The sequence below is a fragment of the Talpa occidentalis genome, unplaced genomic scaffold, assembly GCF_014898055.3.
Source record: "Talpa occidentalis isolate TD23 unplaced genomic scaffold, MPIMG_talOcc4v2.1 talOcc4.14, whole genome shotgun sequence".
NCBI classification, from domain to species: domain Eukaryota; kingdom Metazoa; phylum Chordata; class Mammalia; order Eulipotyphla; family Talpidae; genus Talpa; species Talpa occidentalis.
This window is the reverse complement of record NW_023601433.1, coordinates 62,880,479-62,903,090: the sequence shown is the minus strand read 5'-3', so window position 1 is coordinate 62,903,090 and position 22,612 is coordinate 62,880,479. Positions and strand designations below refer to the sequence as shown.

Here is a 22,612-nt window from a genome sequence, read left to right as displayed (position 1 = left end):
CGGTTATAGTCCCCGTGAAATTCCCACCACCAGTTCACCCATGTACCATCACCATAGTCTCTTATATTCTTCCCACCCATTTTGATCCTACTCTCCTCTTTCTCTTCTCTTTCTCCAGAATATCTCTGGTTAGCTGCCTGTTGATTTTGATATTTATTATAATTACTTTTTCCTTTTCCTTATCCGTTATTTGGATCCTCTACATTCCTCCTAAAAGTGAAACCACCTGGTATTTTTCTTTTTCCAATTATATTTACCCATTATTTAGACGAATGGATGAAGTAAATGACAACTGAAAAGTTTCAAAGTCAGCAAGTATTAGATCTGATTTTTTCCTTAGGACTTTTGTGTAAAAATAGTTATATTTTAAAATTCAAATTGCCAGTATCAATGACTATGAATGAATATTTCTTAGAAGATGATTATTAATTTCACTTATTACTTTTTTGTTCTTATTATTACTTTTTATTATTTTTTATTACTTATTACTTTTTTGTTCTTATTATTCAAAACTATGCCAGTGAACCCTTCTTTCATATCTGAATTTTCTACTTACGAATGACACCAAAATTTAACAAATATTTGTTACCAAGATAAAATGGGAACTTTCAAAAGCTTAAACCTTAGGTCCACATTATTTGCTATGTGGTTAAGTTGAACGTACCTCTCCAACGTATTCCATAACAAAACTCATTCTTTTAATCTTCACAAGAGTTTTTACACCCCAGCCACAGCCATTGCTAGTTCGAAAGATGCACAGTGAATATGGTGTGCCTTTTTGTACAATCCTATTAGGACAATCTGGCCCACACTGACACCTTGAGTTGCATTCATAAATGGGGGTACCAGGTGGGATTTTAATTTGTTGGTTTTTATTATAAGCCAAAAGAACTCCAGCTTCTGCAGGACAACATTTCTCAAAGAAGCAATCTGTGCATGAACAGCCAAAAGTAGCTTCATTTACTAAGCTGATTCCAGGAGCTGGTTTGTATTCATTTATGTAGAAGAAGTCTGAAGGTGGGCCCTCCAAGTCCACAGTATTCTCAACAAAAATCATTCCTTTATGATTCTTTCTTCTGTTGAGTTCATCTTGCCATCTCTGCAAAGCTATCCTTTGTTTAGCCTTCTTTACAATGTATTCGGCAATGGCAGGCCTCAAAGCCTTGTTATTGTCTTTTAGAGTTATTGCTTTGCCTTTCTTTACCTGAGATAAATAATTATGCTTGTCTTTAGAGAACTGCTGAAGTAGTAATGGACACTTGAGATTTTGCAAAGGTTCCCAAGTATTTGTAGAATCTGGCCATCCTTTCCATTTTACAAGATAATATTCCATATCCTTAAAATATAAAAGAAAATGCAAATCAGATTACAATAGTTATTTAATAGTTTAATATCTAAAGAGTAAGGTATCCATTACCATTTTGCTCAATAAAGTTTAGAATATACAGTTACAGGTCTTTATTAGATGTTCAAGTCATAAAAATAAAACTTTATATTACATAAAATATGTACAGAATTTAGATGTAGGTAATATATTTACCATAGACTAAAGAGCTGCACCTGAAGAAAAATAAAGGTACTAAAACTGCTATTTTACCCAATGGTGATTAACTTAAACCAAAAATTGATCACGGGAATAAGAAGTCCCCAAAGTATTAATGTATGCTACGATAGTTACATGACAAACTAAATGCCTACTTTCTCTACATTGTACATGGTTACAAGGGGAAGTTCTAACATCATGGGTACACACCCCCTAGATATTCTAGAGATGCACTGTCCAATACAGTCATTCCTAATGGTATGTAGCTCTTGAGTCTGAAATATGGATAGTATGAGTTGACATGTGTTTTAAGTGCGACATACACTGAATTTCAAAGACAACACAAAGGAAGAATGTAAACAAATATTTTAACTTTTAAAAATTACTGATGTTAAAAATAATATTTATTGGATTAAATACATTGCAATTTCACTTGCTTTTTACTCTTTAATGTGATTAGCACAAAATTTAAAAATCTACCTATAACTCATATTTCTCTTAGTATATGTCCATACAATTCTTATTTAGACTCACCCATGACTCACTCAAGCCACCAAAGATAAAATAATCTTAGAGAATGATCACCATGTACTGGAATCCTGCCATCCTACCTCACTGACATGACTGTTTTCTTCCATTGTCAGCCAATGTCATGTTAAGTTTCTCTTAAAAAGATAGCTAAGTGTGCATAATAAGAAATTCTGAAGTACAGTCTCAATTTTTCTTTTGCTTTTTGAGATAAGTTAACATGTACCCATGTGCCCTATAGTAAAATCCCTTCAGAAATATGAAGGTGATTAAACTACATTGTAGTTTTCAGTTATTTTTATTCATAGATACTGGTAAAACTTAATTGACATGCATTACCTTTTCCCTCAAATTTTTAATTTTTTATTATAAACTTTATTATAAAGTAAGGATACTCATAATTGTTTTGCTATTCATAATTAATGCCAAATGACCTAGGAGGTCTAGGACACATGGTAGTAACACATGTTGCTGAGGCATGAGTTGGTCTGAGGTAACTTCGCAGGAGCAACTGTCACCTTGTTAGTGAGTGGACTTATTTTCTCCCAACTGTCTATATCTCAATGTTTTACTATATTCTCTGCAATAAGCAATTCTCTGAATAGAACTTTGCTTATTTATAAAAAATGGTCAAAATGTTTTGTTTAAAAATGTTAAATTATGGTGTAAGATTATGCACCAAAATGGTATATCCATTGAAATATAGGTATGGGGGGGGGGAAATATACAGGTACAAGGGGAAAAAATACACACATATATGTGTATACACACACACACACACACACCCCCCTAAGTGTTAGTCAAACTGGCTCGTTAAGATGTAAAATGAATATTTCCCTTTTGTCAAGTAACCACTACAATTTGAGATTGTTATCAGCGAATATTTGCCCAACAATGAGATCTACTTGGCAGTATCTAGTATATCTATTCTTAATTTAAAAATTTGAATTTTTCCTAATTCCAAAAAAAAAAAAAAAAAAAGCAATGCACCCCTAAAGTCCCCCTTTTCTGACAGTTTTTGTAACCACAATCCTGGTATGAGAAAAGTTGCCAGCAAACAATGAAAGAAGCAAACACTGGCTTCAAGTCAGATGAGTAAGCTAAATTATCACTTGGCAAAACTAAAAACACCATGCCACTGAAGTCTGCTTCCAAATTTTGTATTGTTTAATGATAGTCACTTCCATTTTTAGTGACTTAAGTTTTCTATGTTTATCACTTTGGCACCTACTACTACTTTATGGATAGTGAAGATGCTTATAAAACATGGGTGTCTTTGGTAAAAGCATAGAAATATTTGTAATATTTTGTTTCTACTTTGTAGATATTTATAAATATATTTTACTTTTGAAATCTAAAAATGGTATTTCCATTTTGAAAAATAAATTTTTACATAGGAAAATCAGTTTGACTTAATAAATTCAATTAATTCAATACCCTAAAATTCCAAATAAAAGTAAAAAAAAGTTAATAAGCCTCATATATTGTTATACAATCTTATTCTAATATGCAATCAACTCTTGATTACCTATAGAAATGGAGTCCAGTCATGAAAATTATTCATAAGTCACTCCTGTATAATTTGAAATGCATCATAAGAATTTTTTCTTACATTTTCCCCCACTATGTTTGGCTTAAGTTAAATTCAAATCTTAGTATTTCTAGTAAGTCTGTGAGAGTTTGTCACTGAGAAAAGAAGGCAATAATATGTGAAATAAGTGGCAATGCAAGGCAGCACTTTTAAATGTCAAAGCCAATAAGATAATAAATACCACTAGCATATTAAAAGTGGAATCAATATAGATCAGACAATCAGAAAAGGGCACAAAGGAAGTAAAAAACTACACCCAAAAAAAAAAAAAAAAGTTAAATGAGATAGGGGGCAGGGTAAGTGGGATGAAAAATGTTAGCAAAAGCTTGGAGCTAAGATTTGCATGAAGTAGCCAGAAAACAGTGAAGAGATAGACTTTGCTAGCTTTAAGGTTCAGAATATTGAAGCAAAAGATAAGATTGTAATGGTGAGACAAGAGCAAATTTTAGACAGCCTTGAATACTTGGCTGAGGCATTTGAATTTTATTTTAGGCTTTTACAATTCTTAGGGAACGATGGCGTTCTGTGGGAAGCTTCATTAAATACAAATATACTTAACTCCATCTTGCTTACTAGGAACAATTTCACCAATCTTCTAATTGCAATGTCAACACTCTAGCCCTCATCTTATTTGAAATCATGATTTCTCATTCTTGTTCCTTTTCAGGCTTCTTTGCTGAGAACACTACCCATCACTGAAGAATTTATCCATGGCCCCCTTTCATACTACACAAATGCTTATCCCTTCTGAAAATACAAAGAAAGTTATGGATCATTTCCTAACAAAAGTCACATAAATAATATCCTGGGTAGTTTCATAATATTTGGATTCCAGGATAAATATTCCTGTTCAAAATGCCCTCTGGGCAACCTCTTCATTCCAACAGTTTTACTTACATGCTGAAGACTCCCCAAATTTTATCTTCTGCAACGCAACCTTCCAATATGGCCCCATTGATATGGTACACGACACCCTCTAGCAACACTAAAATGCTGCTACTGGTCATTCCAGGCTCTGTCATACATTTCTGCTGCCTTGTATACAAAGTTCTCTCCAATTAGAATGGCCTCTTCTAATTGCCTAACACTTATTTCACTCATCTTTTTATGTATTAGAAAACCTACTAAACTTTAAAACTCAATCTTTCCTGCTTCTCTTGCCCAGGGAAGACTGACCACTGTCAACCCTCTTTTGTTCCCATTTCTAATCTAAACTAAAAGCTACTTGTGGGAAGGAATGGAATCTTATTCTTTGTAGCACCAGAAAGGAGGATACTTGCCTACTGTCTGTCTTTGACTAAATGTTTTTGAATGTATAGCAAAAAAAAAAAAAAAAAAAAAAATCACCAACATACATGCAGTATTCACAACTAAATACAGTGTAACTAAATGAATCCTTCAAAGAAATACAAAGTGTTGGAATTTAACCTGGATATAGCAATTAATGGCTTTTCAACACTGGCTCTGTACTTGCTGTCTATAGCTAAGTAGTAGCAAGCACACAATCTTTAAAAAATTCTACCTTCCCATTAGCCAGCTTTTTTTTCCCTGTAAGTTTTGAAATTATCATAATATTCAGTATTAGTGATAGAACAGCCTGAGTCTGATTTTGAAAATACCAGTGTTCTGTGGAAGCACAATATGAGAAATATTAGGGTCAATGGGAAGTCACTGGATTTTCATACAAATAACTAACAGAGTAGGGGTTGTGAGACTTGAGTTAGAGACCCAGCACTGACACAAATAAGCCACATGACCTTGAAGAAGTCCTTTCTCAGAGCTCCATTTTTCTGATCTCTAAAATTCAGATTTTAGTCTAATGATTTCTATACTATTATAGTTCCTCACAAACCACTTGAAGTGTAGTCAGTCTTAAGTATATTAATCTAGGGGCCTCCCCGGTGGCGCAGCTGTTGAGCGCTGGGTTGCGAAGCTGCCCGCAGCCTCCGCAGCGCCGGTTCGATCCCCGGCTGCTCCCTGGCCACCGGAGGAGGGTCCCACATGGCACGAAGACCTCTCCTGCTGCCCGCTGCTCCCCTCAGCTGTGTACTTCGGTCCTTCTGCCCGCTCTGCTTCCCCACTCTGGCTCTGGTGAATTCTCTCACCCTCCCGCGCTTCTGACTGTACCCAGTGCTTGTATAAATAAATAAATAAATCTTTAAAAAAAAAGAATATTAATCTAGCGTTAGATGTGGAATATTCTGTACATCTCATGCAATATAGTGGTGATTCTAGCATTACCTGGATATTTTAAGAAGTCAAAGCTTTGGGTAATATTTCTTTTTTACCTTATTTTTACTGAGAGAAGAAGTCCTACCAATAAACAATGGGTTTCATGTTCTTCACTAAGCTCAATAGGTTAACGAAGAGTACCCATAGTTTTGTCAGAAAATTTTCCATATGAATGATATGGCATGTACGTTGCACAGGAAAACCACAGGTACTACTACAATTCATGTTGAGTTCAACTAAATCTCCACATGAACTTATAACAACGCTGGTGTTCTCCTAGTAAAAAGTCTTTCCAGGGGGCCTCCCTGGTGGTGCAAGGGTTAAGACACAACCTATGAAGCTGTCCGCAGCCACTACAGCATGAGTTCAATTCCCCGCCAGCCAGGGAGCAACCCACATGGCGCAGTAGACTTCTCCTGACTCGCCCGCTGCTCCCCTCAGCAGTGTACTTTGGTCAATCTGCCTGTTCTGTAACCCACTCTGACTCTGGTGAGTCCTCTCACCCCTCTGCGCCTCTGGCCTGTACCCCAGCTTGTGTGCATAAATAAATAAATCTTTAAAAAAAAAAAAGTCTTTCCCTTTCCCAAGTTGACTATTTCAGACTTCCCTCACTTAGCTTCATTCCCTATCCCTTTTCTCCGCCATTCTTTTCAGTAGCACACGCCATTGTTCCCAAAGAGTAAACAGAAACTGCCAGACATAAGTTCCTTTCTAGCCTTCCATGGTCATGTAACTAGAGAAAGTGGATGCAGACGCAATAAAAAAGATGTACTTCCTCCATCAATTATCACTCCTCCTGTCTTTTCCATTTCTCCCTCTTCTGATTCTCACTAGTATTTAAGCCACCTTCATTTTTTTAAAAGTAAAATTAAACTAAACCTCCTTAGAGATATAAAAGCGTGACTATGTAAGGAATCTCTAAAAGCTATGATAAATTACTGAAGTAGAGAAACCAGAGAATAAAATATCATAGGTGTGGAAGATAGCATTTTTTATATATAAGGCCTTTTAAATACCTACTTTAAAAAAATCACACAGATATACACACCTAATTGGATTTAAAAAATCACAGACATATACGCCTAATTGGGTTAAATTTTTTTTTTTTAGAATTATAGACACCCTTATACCTTACATTGCTGATATTATATCTCCCTCAGGTTTCCATGACTGACTATTAGGAACTCATTCCTACCTTTCTTGTCAATCTTAAGTCTCCCTGACAGTTCATCCTATGGGTCCATCTTACTGTTTCTCAGACCTTGATTTACTCTTCTCACATTTTCTTTGTCTGTCTGGATTTCTGCAATAGCCTCTTAGCATTTTCAATCCACTCATGGCTAAGTAGCCAGAGTAAGATTTTTAACATTTTCATCTCGTGATTTCACTCCCTGGCTCAAAAATACAGTTGTCATTAAAATAAAGTTCAAAATTCTTTTCTTAGCCTATTAGGAGTTGCACTTTCTGGGTCCTACCCAGAAAAGCCCACCCTTTCCACCTCATGTCAATCTCTCTTGCTACTTATGTTCCACCCTCATTTTCTATTCCTTGAAGAAATTAGGCTGTCAATGGTCTCAAGACCATTCCCCATGTATCTTTCATTCTCCATTAATACATTTAAATATTTCCTCACAGTATCTGCCTGCACTCCTTTTTAAGTGACATCCTTCTGTTACTTAGCATTTATCTCAACAATAATTATGTACTTTATACAATTACATTTATTTCTATCCTAAGATCCATGGTATCAGGGACAATACTCTAAATCATTCATTACTGAGACCCTAGTTTTTAATCATGACATGTAGATAGCCAATGAACAGCTGCTGAGTTAATGAATGAGTAACTGTATCCATTTCCAAGGCTTTACTTGCTATCTTCTTGCTAGACCTTCTGTTTCCAGTTCTCCTGATTGAGAGCAATATCCCCCACTATATTCTGTTTTTCTCATACTTAAAATGTTCTTGACTTTTTTCTTCAAACCCAAATTAGCTCCTCCTCCTATATTTCTGTGTCTTGGAGAGCAGTATTATCCACACCATTGCAAGTCAGAAACCCTTGTTTTCTGTGATGTGGCTTCCACACTGCCATTCCTCCACCCAACTCCATGACAATTAAACTAGGTTTGTAAATTTTCCAACTTTATTATCATAGTTACGGCTTTAGTTAACACATCTAGATTATTATAACAGCCTTTTCTTCAGAATGTATAGTCGGCACGTGTAATTTCCCTTCCTGCCAATCCACTTTCCTTAGCCTAGAGAGAAAGTTATCATTTACAAATTTGATTGTATCATTCTTTCATAATCTTTAAAATGACTTCTGTCATAAAATAGAATGGCTAAAAGATCCTTCGATCATTTCATTCTTTCCCACCCCCCAGATCCTACCATTCTATTCTCTATACTAAAGCCATGATCAATCACAATATTTGTCTTTTCCTCTTCTGGGAAGCTTTCTGTGGTCTGGATTAGATATGCCTCCCACACATTTTGTAATGATATCAGCCAGAGCACTATACTGCATTGGATGATTCACTTGCCAATCTTTCTTACTAGCCTGTGAATTCCTTAAAACGAGACACAGTTCTTATTAACCTTTACTTTCCAAGTACCTAACATAATACCCGACACAAAGAAGAAACTCAAATGTTTACTGAATGATGATAAGAAAGAAGAAACAGGATATTTACTTATTTACTAATAAGTATTAGTAAATACTAATTTACTTATTTGTAAATACTAATTTATTTATTAGTAAATAAGTAAATATAGTGCTGCTTTAATGTAAGTATGAAGCTATGAAGGTCTAGCCTAAAAGTGATTGTATTAAAAGAATCACTGAAGTAAAAAATTCAATTCACTAACCACTAACTAAATACTTGTTATGTACTATGGACACAGAAAGATAGTCCCAGCCATCAAATAATTGACAAATTAGCAGGATATGGAGGACACAAAATTATAAAATTTGACAAATTCTACACTGATTAAAAAAAAGTGCTTTTTAAAGTCTCCAACATAAAACAATTTTGCTGGAAGTGGGTAAGGGAAAAAGGCTTTACAATAGGTGGGTAACCTTTCAGATAAATGTTGAAAGCCAAGAAACATTTTTTTCCAAGGAGAGAAGGGACATGGCTGTATTCCAGAGAGAGAACTGGATGAGTAAAGCAAAAGGGGGGACAGGGGGCACATGCATTCAAGGAATTAAAATAGAAACTATATCTGTTTTTAAGCTATGTTTCCAGCGCTTTGAAGAATGCCTGGCTGATGACAGGTACTTAGTAACTCATATCTAAATCAAAGAATTGACAAGTATTTCAATATGGATAGAAAATGTGAATAGGATTTGTGGCAAGAGATGAAGTTGGAGAGGTTACTAGTGCCCTTAATCCAGAGTGTCCAGCTTAGATTGGTAGGCAACGGGGAACCATTAAAAGGAACCATTAAAAGCAAGGTTCTAATCAAAGGGTACAATGAGAGTTGTTTTAGAAACAATTTTAATGGCTTTGTAGAATATGGTATTGCCTCTTTTTTTGACTAAGATGGAAGGGAACACACAAGTTAAATACAGGGTCACAAGATATTTCACCTGCCCTGAGTTTGAGAAAAAGGAAAAAAAAGTGGTGGTATGTTGAATTAATACTGGCTTTGTATTAGGCGGGGAAGAAATGGGAAATATGAAGTAGACCAATGAGTGTAAAATAAGTTAACTTATTCCGAAGCAAGGAACCAAATGGAACAATGAAAAAGAATAAAGAGAATAACACAGCAAAATTATCCAAACCAAAATATAACACTGAAATTCTCTAGGAGAAAGAATCTTGGTAGCTCCTTTGTTGTAGTACAGAACCTAGGTAGGTAATTCTGTGTAAGTATAATAGGAATGAAGAAGAGAACACATAGAAAAGGAGAGCTAAGATTCTAATGACTTATTAGATTCAGAAGGCAGAAAGGAAGAATTAAAGATTTATGAAACTATAAAGTCAGGTAATTAGAAGTATTATGATTCTGTTAACCTAGACAGGGAACACTACAGCAGGATGCAGATTAGAGGGAGGAAAATGGGTACAATTTTGAATATGTTGAATACCTGTACAGTATTCAGTTAAAAGTGAAGCCCAGAAAGAGGACAATACCTTACAAAGATCTGGGTGTTAGGAACCAAAGAGATTAAAGTAGAAATCATTGGGAAAGCAGTACTCTACGCACAGCAACTCCAAGTTGAGATATTAGAGGATCAAAGACAGACCTTGGGATTTATCTACATTTTTGAGGAAAGACAGATAAGAGAATAAAGGAAATTCAGGAAAAACAAAACAGTAAGAAAAACTGGTGGATGAAAGTGGAAACAGAGGAAACAATACAGAGGGTAAACTCATATAGCATTATCATTACAGCTCAGTCTCTGTTGTAGGCATTTCATCTCTATCAATTCATTTAATGTTAATAATAACCCTTGAGTTAGGTACTTTACCTAGCCTCATTTCATAGATGAAGAAACTGAAGGACAAAGAGGCTAAGTAACTTTTTGAGGGTAACATGACTAAGGTAGAGCCAGACTTTGAACCAAGGCAGGACTCTATATAGATTTGTTTCAATGAAGACATGGTAGCCAACAATGATAGATACAGTAAAGAAGTGGAGTAAGATATGAACTCTTCAAATCCAATAATTAGAAGGCCATGATGGGGTAGAAATAAAAAGTGAGTTAAAAAGTTATGAAAAGTTACTGATAAGACAAACCACAGGAAGAAATTTTTGCAAATTGTGTAACATTTTGTAACATTTAAAGAAACATTGTGACTCAATAATTAATACACACCCAATTTTAAAAAATGGGCAAAGAATCTGGACAGCTCTCCAAAGAAAATACACAAAAGGCCAATAAGCACATAATAAGATGCTCAGCATAATTAGCCATTAGAGAAATGCCAATCAAAACCACAATGTAGCATCACTCCATATTCCATAGAATGGAATTACTCAAAGTGAGATAATAACTGGTTTTGTGGTAAGGATGTGGATCAACTGAAGGCTTCATGTACTGCTGGTGTGGATGTAAAACAGTGCAGCTGTGTTGAACAACAGTCTGACAGTTTCTCAAATGGTCAAACATAGAACTACCATATGACCCAGCAATTCAACTTTGAGGTTTATCATTCAAGAGCAATGAAAATTTAGCCACACAAAAACTTACACGAGTGCTCACAGCAGTATTTTTGATAGTAGCTCCCATATAGAAACTACCCAAATGTCTACCAAGTGATCATGACTGAATAAATTAAACGTAATAAATCCATACAATGGAGTATTTGGCAATAAAAAGGAATGAATAATTGATATATGCTACATGAATACTTGATAACATTAGGCTAAATGAAATAAAGGACTGCATATTGTATGATTCCATTATACAAAATGTCTAGATAGGAGAATCTGTAAAGAAAACAGATTAGTAGTTGCTGAGGGCTGGGTAGAGAGGTGACTGGGGAGGTTCAGTGGCTAATAGCTAAGGGGTGTGGAGTTTCTTTCTGCAATAATAAAGATGTTCTAATATTGATTGTGGTGATGGTTCCCCAATTCCGAGAGTATACTAAAAGCTTTCAATGGTATACTTTAAGTTGGTGAATTATATGGTGTATGACTTATAGCTCAATAAAGCTGTCTTCAAAAAGTTAAACGGGAAGGTGAGGCAGACCTCTCCTGTCTCGCCTGCTCTTCCCCTCAGCAGTGTATTTCATCAGTCTGCCTATTCTGTTCCCCGCTCTGTCTCTGGTGAATCCTTTCACTTTCCCGCACATCTGGCCTGTACCCGGTTCTTATATAAATAAATAAATCTTAAAAAAAAAAGTTAAATGGGAAATTAATTGGAAGGAAAAGACAGAAAACGCTTGATAGGAGAGGCAAGGTCAAATAATTTTTGAAGGTTAAGGAAGATGTGAATAGGATTACTGATTGAGATAAATTAGTAGAAAAAAGACATTCAAGAGAGAGATCACATATTAAGCTAAGACCTAAATGGGATGGTTAGGAAGGAAAAAAGAAAAATGGCAATGAGCAAGATACAGGTAAGTCATACTATTTTCCACTTAAGCAGTAGAAAAAGAGGTCTTTACTTGAATACCAGAGGGTTGTGGATAAAGTCCTAAAAAAATAATAAAAAGTTGGGAAAACTGTTGTTAAGAATAGGAAAAGAAAGCGAAAGATAAAAAGTCTGTCAAGTAGAACTGAGCAGTGTGAGAATAAAGACAAGCTCAACTGAAACTGAATTCCTGGAAAGGGATATGTTACTAAAAAAAATAATAATTATTTTAAGGTTTAGATCAAAACGGCTTCTTAGAACATCTGTCATTTTTAAGAGGACTAGAATGAAGTGAGGCCAAGAGAAATTAAAGCACTTTGCTGAAGTCACAAGGTTCTAAAAAAAGACTATAGAAATAGAAATGACTTTAAACTGTAGGCCATTCTTTATGCCACAGAACCTCACTGGCTACTGGAGTTGGACATGATGGCAGGAAATCAAATTGTGATACTTTTTGAAGAGATTCGGTAACACTAACATTGATTTGGATTTCTAAGTTCATTTCAACTTATAGTGGGGAAATATGACTCAGGAACAAAGTGAAAAAACAGGAGAAGCCAATTTGAGATAAAACATTTGGTAACCACATGGAGATAATCAAGAGTTGGATGTAGAATGATATAAGCACCTTAAAAATATTCTAATGCAAGAACATTTTATGCTTCAAAATCCTCTCATGTTATTTGGAAATACAGTTAACAGGGCATAAAAATTTATTAAGGCTTAGAATTTTAAATAGAGTTTTGCTTACTTTTAAGGTTCTTACTAAATCACAGAAATATGAAATACTGAGTTAAAGTGTGATTAGGTCTCTTTTTAAGGGGCTAGATATTTGCCTTACCTTTACTACCTTGTAGTCACACAAGTATTCCACCTCATAATTGTTTAGATTCCTTGTGGTGATTCCAATCGACTTACATGTGAGTTTTTCTTTTCTACATAATTCCTGAAGAGTATCAAGTGAAACTAGGCAAGGCACACACCAAGCTACAATAAGAAAATAAAATTCTTTACTAATGAAATAGCTAATTAGTTAAAACAAAAAAAGAAAAACTTAAGACCTCTATGTCCCCACCCTTCAACTGGCAATTTTACATGACTAAAAATTCATAGACAAAAAATCATTTATGTGCTTTAATGAAAAAGGTAAGATTAAAGAACCATTTTGGTAAACTGGTCTTGGGTTTTATCTTGGGTCTCTATCTTACTATGTTTAACTGATGTCAATTTCTATTAAGCCACTTGAATAAAATGTTTCCTATCATAAGCTTTCTTAAGATTACATATAGATGCAAAGATCAAAAGAAGTAATGGTTTTGACTTATCCATTATATTCTTACACAGAATATAATTACTATTTTTAATAAAACATCTCTGGAACATATTAGAAATATAGCAAATGTACTTTAAAATAACTTAATATAATTTGTTAAAAACTAACTTTTCCTCTTTCTCTTAGTTGGAGGCTAAGAACTGAAGTCCAATTGAAATATAGTACTACAGTTACATACTCATACATGCTATGTCCTACTTTTCCCACTTTGAAATATTGCATGAAATTTTAACACCACTTATTTTGTCCATGCTGCAATGTTAATAAGATGAATAAACCCAAGAGTTATGATATTCAAGAACATACTGATATCACTATCAAGAATATATTGATTTTCTTAATACTCATTTCATGAGTATTTAATATTTAAATGAGTATTTAAAGCCAGGAATCACAAAAACAGAATATTCAATTTACATAATCCTATACCAGCTTAAAGAAAATCAAACTCACAACCAACCTTATAGAAGCCAGTAACTATGCTGAAGATTTTACCCTCAAATTTCTATAAATAGTAAAAATAAGTGAACATAAACTGTGTTATATGATATAGATATGTAGTAAACTTAGTTTAATGCCTAGTGTTATTACGGTAAGCACTAGAAAAGATGATCAAGACCCCTCTCAGCCTTTCCCAGGCCCCTTAGTAATAAAACTTTAGTGAATTTTCCATCTTTTTGGGTTTCATATTCACTGAGGGAAAAAAAAAAGGCGAGGTTTGAAGTACATGAGATTACCAAACAAAATCTATTGGTAAAATCCTTTTTCTTGGTAGCTCTCCAAGGTAGTTGTGTTAATCTTTGTGTTTTGAGGTTATTGCCAAAGAGAGAACACAGCTGTAACATCATTTCCTCACCCTCACAACTCAGGGATTTCATTGTCAAAAACTCTGAAGTGTGATTTCCACCCTACCCTACGTCCTACAAAGTGAAAACTACATAAAGTGAAAGGTTTTTTTCACCCCCTCCAAAAAAAATTGGGGTGGGGAAAAGTTGCTTGCTTTGGAGTGAAGATTTGGGGATAGGAGGGTGGTAGAACAGAAATGATCTCTTAAGTCCTTTCATTTAAAAACTTAAGGATGTTTTGTATTAAGCTCATTATGCTGATCACGTGCATAAGAGGCTCCTCTCCAACATCTACTTAAGGTGTATTTGCTGGTAATAACATTTTTATCTAGTTGACCTAATGTGAGGATTTAAGACACAATCCTTGATGGAAATGCTATTTTTGAGAATGAGAATAAAACTGCAACATAAACTGCAAAGCCTTGATAACAGTTCCAATTGTCTATAATAACCTAGAAAAAAAAATTATGGGCAAGATTAAACATTTCATTACTGGCACAAAAAAACTTTCATTAACACACGGTAACCCCTCGTGGAAGAAAAGGTGAGGAATAATGACTTCATAATCTCTGTGATGAGAAGGAATGCTTGAAACACCTTTAAATTCTAGAATGCATTGAAAGTTCCACTATTTCAGAGTGCGCCCACGCACACCCCCCTAATTCAGTACCTAATTCTTTGATATCCATGCAACACGCAAGTTCTTGGGGGTGGGGTGGGGTGGGGTGGGGTATAAAAATTAACCAAAGCCATAGACTGCGCCCTCAAATACCCACTTACTGGGATCTTTCTCCAACGAGGATCTTAACCTCCTGGTGCGTCCGAATTTAGGGTCTCCTCACTTTCTTTCTCAGCGTTCCTACGTTAGCCCCAATTTCTTTTCCCCCCCGATACTGAGGTCACCTTTATACTAGCAAGCACGTCCCTCTTCCCAGCTGAAAAGACAGCCCGAGCACACACGTACCGCTCAGATCACCACAAAGGAGTCACGCCACAAACGTGCCCAGAAGCCCCGGAGCCCCCCAGAGGATTACCCGGAGCCGCTGCGGCCGCCCGAATATCTCCACTCGGCGACCAGGCGGGGTGGGGCCTCGGGTCCAACGGGCAGCGGGGGTCGGGCCACGGAACCCGCAGAACCTCGACGCGGGGAAAAGGAGTCGACGCCAGCGCCGTCGGGCGCACGGGCCGGCCCCGCGGGTGCCGGGCGCCGCCGACTGCGCGGACCTCACGGGCCGAGCGGCGAGCAGGGTCAGGGGCCGGAGGAAGGGGGAAGCCCGCGGCGCGCACTTGGGGGCCGGGGTGTCAGCGAGGCGGGAGGCGGCGAGTCGCCGCGTCGCGCTCAGGCCGACCGGAGCGGCCCGGCCCCGCTTCCCGGGCCTCGGGGGTTTGCCCGCAGGCACAGCGAGGCGCGCCGCTCTCCATCCCGCACCTCCTCGCGCCTCGGCCCCCGTTGCCGCCATCTTGAGGCGCTTTCATTCAAACTGGCGCGGTCAGACCGGATAGCTCAGCTGGCCCGACGCCCCGCCCCTGCCGGCCGCGCCGTCGTCCGGGGCCAGGGCTGGAATCCGCGAGGCGTCTTGACGTCACAGGAGGCTGACCCCGGCCGCGGCGGCGAGTGCGCGTGCGCCCTATGTCGCGTCCCTGCGCGACGGACTCCACGGGTGGGGTCGGGGCGGGAGGCCGGCTCAGGGTGTGACGCGCCGGTGGCGGCCCCCAGCCCCGCTAAGCTCGGTCGCGCCTGACTGGGCAGTGCGGATATCGGGCCTGCCCACGCTTTTCAGTCCTTTTATATGGGCGCTTTGTTCGTCGTACGAAATTCAGAGCGTACGGCGGGGCTTTATGATGCAGAGTACGTTTACTTTCTTGCCTGTTGCTCAGCCACCTAAGTCCCACCAACCGTTGTTTCCTAACAGCGCCTCCCCAGACCAGTTCTCAAAATTAGTCCAACGTTCAATCACTTAGAGATTTTATTGGGTTCCACTCGCGGGGATTGATTTAATTGTTACGAGCTGTGCCCCGCCGGCATTGGCATTTCAAAGGTTCCCCAGGAGCTTGGAATACGTAGCCCAGGTCTAGTTCGGAGCTTCGCACACTTGAAAGAGCAAAGGTATTAACCCGATCTTGTTAAAAGGCAGCTTCGAATTTGATGGGTCAGAGATTCTGCTGCTGGGAGCTTCTAGGTAAATGTCATTCAACCCCCAGCTCCCGCAGCACGACAGCTCCAAGAGTTCCCAACTAATCTCCACTCCCACCTCCCTCCCCCCCCCCCCGTCCCCCTATCCATTGTTCACACCGCATCCATGGTGATTATATCCTAAAAAATCTAAAGAAATGTCAGAGTAGTAAATTGTTAAAACTAACGCCATTTGACATATACCTCGGATTAAAAAAAATCCCCAACACGTCAAAGAATCACGTAAAATTTTGAAATATTGGCAATAAACACAACTGTTTGATCGTTATGAAATACTGTCTAGTCATTAAACAGATTTTGATGAAGCTTTCCGTATCTTGGGAGAAGTGTTGAATACATCATGCAAAACAAAAACTCAAACTATAGTTTGAACCGTGTAAGAAATAATGTATAGGAAGATAACTAAATATAAAATGTCTGGGGCATGATTTCCCTTTTGACTTCTCTTTACATATTTAACTACTTTCTATGAGCATTTTAATAAGGAATAAAGGGTCTCATCCAATCCTATCACACAGAATGCCCCTTTTGATACCATTTCGTGTTCATTTTTCAAACCTCACTGCTAATCATTTCCTCCTGTTTTAACTTCCTCTAATATTCCCAGTTCCCAGGACTTTGGTCAATCCTGTTTTTTTTTTTTTTTCCCTGCCTAGAAAATGCCCTCCACTCCCCTATTTTAGCTAGAATTATTCCTACACATCCTCTAACACTTGGATTGAGTCTCACCTCTTCCCCAGGGCTTCTCTCCCTCTCACTCCCTAAGGCTATTCACTACCTCTTCTGTCCCACCCAAAGCATCAATCCTTACTCAACTTCTTTCTTGGTTTTTCTTCTACCACATTAACAACTTTCCACTTTCCTTTTTAGCTCCCTTTCCTTTATTCAACCGAAATGTCTGGGTTCCTCAGGGTTTGGCTCCCGGATACCTCCTTTGCCCTCTCCCTGAAAGGACTGCCTCAATTCCCACATATTTAAATGCACCTTCGTGCTTGAAATTCCTAACCTTTGTCTCCAGCTCTGATCTCTGCCCTGAATTCCACACTGCCTCCTTCACATAGCCATTTAGGTATCCCACAAACCTCTCAAACTGAACATCCTCGTATATTATTCTTGAATTTTGCCTTCAGATCTGTTCCCCTCCACTGCAGGGCACCACCACATCTTCATGTGTTCTCTGTAAGAAAACTTATGTGTCGTTTTGATTCACATCTTCTCTCTAAATTAATTCCATTAGCAAGTTTTATCAATGCGATGTGCAAAATATAACTTGATTCTGCCTCTTTTCTCCATCTTTACTATTGTCTTAGTTTAGGCCATGAAAAATCTAACTTGCTCCAATTCCACTTTTGCTCCCCTCCAATCCATTTTGCATACAGCTAAAAAAGTAACCTAAAACAAAGTGAACACTTCCTTCTGTTTTATTAAACTTTCTCAATACACCTAGAATTAAACCTTTTGATAGCTGATGAAGCTTTTTGTGTAGCCTTGTTTTGTCACTCTCCATTGCTCACCATTCTCAACTTGTTCACCATTTTCTCAACTCATTCAAAAGACTTTGTGCATCTCCAGTGCCAGGCACCGTATGAAGTGCTGGAAATATAAGTGTGGAGAAGAAAGAAAAAGACCATATCCTCGTGGAGAGTATAACGAAGCAAGGAAATAATTTAAGACAATTCTAAATTACTTCCTAGTTCAGAAGACATGCTCCTCCATCTTTTCATAAGGCTACCTTATCACTTGAGTGTCAGTTTAAATGTCATTATTCAGAAGCCTCCCCTGGCTACCCTACTTAAAGAAGGTACTTGTTGTCTTGCCCTCTCCTTTTGATATCCTTAAAAAGTCTTCAAAATTTGTAGTTATGTTTTACAGATCTTGAGTACTTTCAGTAAAACTTACAGGATGAGTATTAGACAGTTGTTTTTTTCTAGTTTTGAATCCCATTCATTCTAGGACACAGATTAGGCCTTGTCTCTAACATTAGGCACTGTATCTACTATCTAAAGCAGAAGTTCCCCTGAATATGATATAGGGGCCTGGTGACTCTTCATGAAGTTCTTAACAATACCAAGATATTATCTGCCTTGGGCCTCCCCGGTGGCGCAGCGGTTGAGCGCTGGGTTGCGAAGCTGCCTGCAGCCTCTGCAGCGCTGGTTCGATCCCCGGCTGCTCCCCGGCCACCACCGGAGGAGGGTCCCACATGGCGCGCAGACCTCTCCTGCCGCCCGCTGCTCCCCTCAGCAGTGTACTTCAGTCCTTCTGCCTGTTCTGCTCCCTGCTCTGGCTCTGGTGAATTCTCTCACCCTCCCATGCTTCTGACTGTACACAGTGCTTGTATAAAATAAATAAAGAAATTTAAAAAAAAAAAAAAGGTGTTATCTGCCTTCTTCATTCTTCTCTTGAGTACACAGTGGAGTTTTCTAGAGGTTACACAGTTTGGATATTGCAATAGACTGAATGAAGCAGCAGATAGCAGAAGAGTGGTATTTTGTAACACAGACATTGAAAAGATTTGAAAAATAAAAATCAGTTCCACCCTTGACACTAAACATTGTTTTTAAAGTTACTTTTCACAGAAATGTTACTTATACTAACATGTAATGTTTGTTATTTTAAAATTAATATTTAAAAATTTTTTGGCTTTGTGTTTTATATGGTAAACAACTATATATACACATATATGTTATATACACACGGATACACAAAAGCTTTTTGGTTTTTGATAATTTTTAAGAGTGTAGGAGGAGTCCTGAGGCTGAAAAAGTTTGAGGGTCTCAGTAAATGCTGGCTAAAAATGAATGGAGAGGGATCTAAAAGGCCACACACAATCCAGCGTCCTCAAGAGAAAAGCACAGAATTATGTCCCTACCGCTCAATTTTTTTTTCATAAATACCACAGAAAACATGTTTTCTACAGATTCATCAAGTATCTTCTCCATTTAAATAACTGATTTTCTTCAAAAGGGTGAAAATAGGATGGACAACAGAAAATGAAAATTTAAATGAAATACCTATTACATGCTTTATACTAGTAAACAATCAAGACAAATTATCCAAAAAGAAGCATCTGAGTATTAGTTCAAAATTTACCATTTATTTACCGAGAAGTTGGGAAAGATTATTTAACTTCTCTGAATACATTTCCACTTCCAGAACACAGAAATACCTGTCATATTACTATCTACCTATTACAACGAGTCATGGAGTTGTGGTAAGATCACAGTTAAAAGATGAGAATATGAATTAAAAAAATAAACAGTAGCATTTTTAGGTTATATACATATATATGGTACATACATAAAATAACAGCAAGTTATTGCTCTTATTTTAGAAATCCCGACCTTTCCCTGCAGAACTTGTTTTATTCTGATACTATTTTTAAAAATTCTTTTAAAAACACACATAAAAGTTTTCAGGTTTTGGGCCTCCCTGGTGGCACAAGGAGTTAAGTACCGCACTATGAAGCAATCCGCAGCATCTGCAGCACAAGTTCAATCCCTGGCCAGCCAGGGAGCTGCCCACATGGCGCAGCAGACCTCTTGACTCACCCACTGCTCCCCTCAGCAGTGCACCTTGGTCAATCTGCCTGTTCTGTTCCCCACTCTGTCTCTGGTGAATCCTCTCACCCTCCACATCTCTGGCCTGTACCCCAGCTCTTATATGCATAAATAAATCTTTAAAAAAAAAAGTTTTCAGGTTTTGATGAAATATGTTGTGGCCTCAAAAAACTTTCAACATATTATATACAGGCATTTCTTCCTATTCTTGTACTTGACTGTCCTTTAGACAAGGTCAGATATGTAAATAGCAAAATTATAATTTGACATTATCTTTTGCCAGTAAAGTGCTCAAGTTTTTAAATACATATGTAACACTGCTAAGATAACTGGCAAGTGCATGAAAAGATTATCAAGATGTCCACCAAATATATCAACAATTATTACACTCTGGATGGTAGAACATAGGATATTCATATTTTCTTTTTTAACTTCAATTTTATAATAAACATGTACCACTTTATAATCAGAAAAGTGGATATACTACTTTCACCTTGAAAATTTGTTTTAGAAACTAGAAATTTTGAAATTGACAATTTTTTTTACATATGCAGAAGTAAAACACTCGTCACTGAGGACACAAGAAAATATGGGCATTTATTTCATTAGGCAACAGAGCACATTCAATAACAACTTAGGGGCCTCCCTGGTGGCACAAGGGGTTAAGACACAACCTATGTTGCTGTCCGCAGCCACTGCAGCACGAGTTCAATCCCTGGCCAGGGAGCTACCCACATGGTGCAGCAGACCTCTCCTGACTTGCCTGCTGTGTATTTCAGTCAGTCTGCCTGTTCTGTTCCCCACTCTGTCTGGTGAATCCTCTCACCCCCCGCCCCTACTCCAGCACCCCAGTTCTTGTATGCATAAATAAATAAATCTTAAAAAAAAATAACAACTTAAAATTTGGTATGTTTGGGAAAAAAACTTGTGCAAACCTGACAAAATCAGCAGTAGCAGTTTTTCTTTTTTACTATGTTTACCATGTTTCTAAACAAACTATAAAGTAAGGTAGAGATGTAGTCACTGGCTATTGTCCTATAGGAAACAAAGATGACATTGCTATTTTTTCTTCCATGTAACTTGCATAAATTATAATGTATTGTGTAGGTATTGTTCTAGAGGCTCTACATAATGGTGACTGAATCTGAGAATCGCTCCTCTCACAGTGCTTAGTAATCAAGTAGGGAAAATGGTCCAGTAAGCCAATTATTGTAAGGATATGGAAGAAAACTCTTGAATAAATTTTTGTATTTTATCTGTAAGTTTCAATAATCTATTTCAGAGGTTGACAAAGTTTTTCTGTAAGAAAGGGTCAGGCAGCAAGTATTTTAAGCTTTGTAGGCCACACAGTATCTGTTGCAATTACTTAATTCTGCCATCGTAATTGAGAACAGCCACGAGCAATACATACATCATTGACCATGGCTGGGAGCCAATAAAACTTTATTTACAAAAACAGGGTTGGGGTAGAACTGTCACATTGGCCATAGCTTACCAATCTGATTTAGTTTAAAAAGCTAAAAGGGGTGGCTGGTTAGAGCATGGAGCTAATAAAAAGCTAAAAGCAACTACAAAGTAAAACCCTAAAGGGCTTTTCCAAAGCATAACTAGACATATTTAGTGTTAGCAGTTCAACTAGTTCATTTGATATATTCCAAACACATTAATGTCATACATGTATTTATTTTATTTCAAAACTTTTATAACTTTGGTAACTGTGAAGTATTCAGCCTTAGGCAAATGGGTATGCCTTTGAGGCTGCTGGTTTGTAGACTTATGATCATGTTTGAATTCTCTCTGTGGTTCTATTCAATAACTGTTGATGCACAATAAACATGAAAAAATTCAAAGTTTGGTTTCTTATCTTTAGAAATAGATATGATATTGCTACCTATTGCTACCTAAACAAACTACAATAGTAAAGCACATATGCAAAGAGTGAACAGGAGGAGAAAAAAAGCAATTTTTAAACCTATCACCATTTGTCTTCTTAGGTCTGCTGGGAACCAAAATGAGAAGTGAATGGAAAATCCTCTCCTTGGAAAATCTAGAGTCTGTTGTGCACTGCTTACTTTTCAACTTTCCCCTCAACATGGGCAGATTAGTCTTCAGCGGGTTGTTTTTATTTGAACTTAAGAGATACAAGTGTTTTCATCAACATTTCAATGAACTAGTGAATGTTCTCTGATGAACAGAATGTGGCTAGCAATCTCTTATTTAAAAAAAAAAAATTAATGGCAAAAGAAACATGTTTGTTAGAGGAAAAACTCAAACTGAGCAAAATTATAAAAAGAAAAGTGCCTCCCCTAGTATGTCCTTTCACAAAAAGCAGCTTTTTAACTCTGGCTTTTGACACTTTTTCTATGTGTGTATCACACACAAACACCATTGCTGAATTTGTGAGTTTACTTTTTTAAAGCAAAAATGGCATCTTTTCATATGGTTCTGCAATTTTTTAGATCTAATATCAAATACCTTTAAAATGTTCTCTTATTCAATAAGAATAAAATACTTATTGAAGACTCCCCGGTGAGGCAGCGGGTTGAGCATAGTGCTGTGAAGCTGCAGCCTCTGCAGCACCGGTTCTATTCCCGGCCTGCCAGGGAGATTCCCACATGGCCAAGCCAGACCTCTCCTGTCTTGCCTGCTGCTCCCCTCAGCAGTGTACTTCAGTCCTTTTGCCTGGTCCCTGCTCTGTCCCTGGT

General features: G+C 37.5%; 1 protein-coding gene across 5 annotated transcripts in view; it reads right to left on the bottom strand.

The window, feature by feature from the left end:
• Positions 1–15,698, bottom strand: part of SUV39H2 (SUV39H2 histone lysine methyltransferase) — a 28,773-nt gene extending 13,075 nt beyond the window's left edge. For 2 of the 5 annotated variants that reach the window (XR_008551814.1, XM_037510650.2), the window contains exons 1-3: positions 15,586–15,698; positions 12,820–12,965; positions 665–1,336 (exon numbers count right to left, since the gene is read on the bottom strand). Coding sequence is in view for 1 of the 5 variants with exons in the window: in XM_037510650.2 (XP_037366547.1) it covers positions 665–1,336; positions 12,820–12,965; positions 15,586–15,616 (849 nt within the window). In the remaining 4 variants the exon portion in view is untranslated. Of the gene's footprint in view, positions 1–664; positions 1,337–12,819; positions 12,966–14,936; positions 14,987–15,120; positions 15,137–15,190; positions 15,315–15,585 lie in introns of those variants that run through there. The other 3 variants (XR_008551815.1, XR_008551817.1, XR_008551816.1) reach the window with 3 other exon arrangements.
• Positions 15,699–22,612: the final 6,914 nt, after the last annotated feature.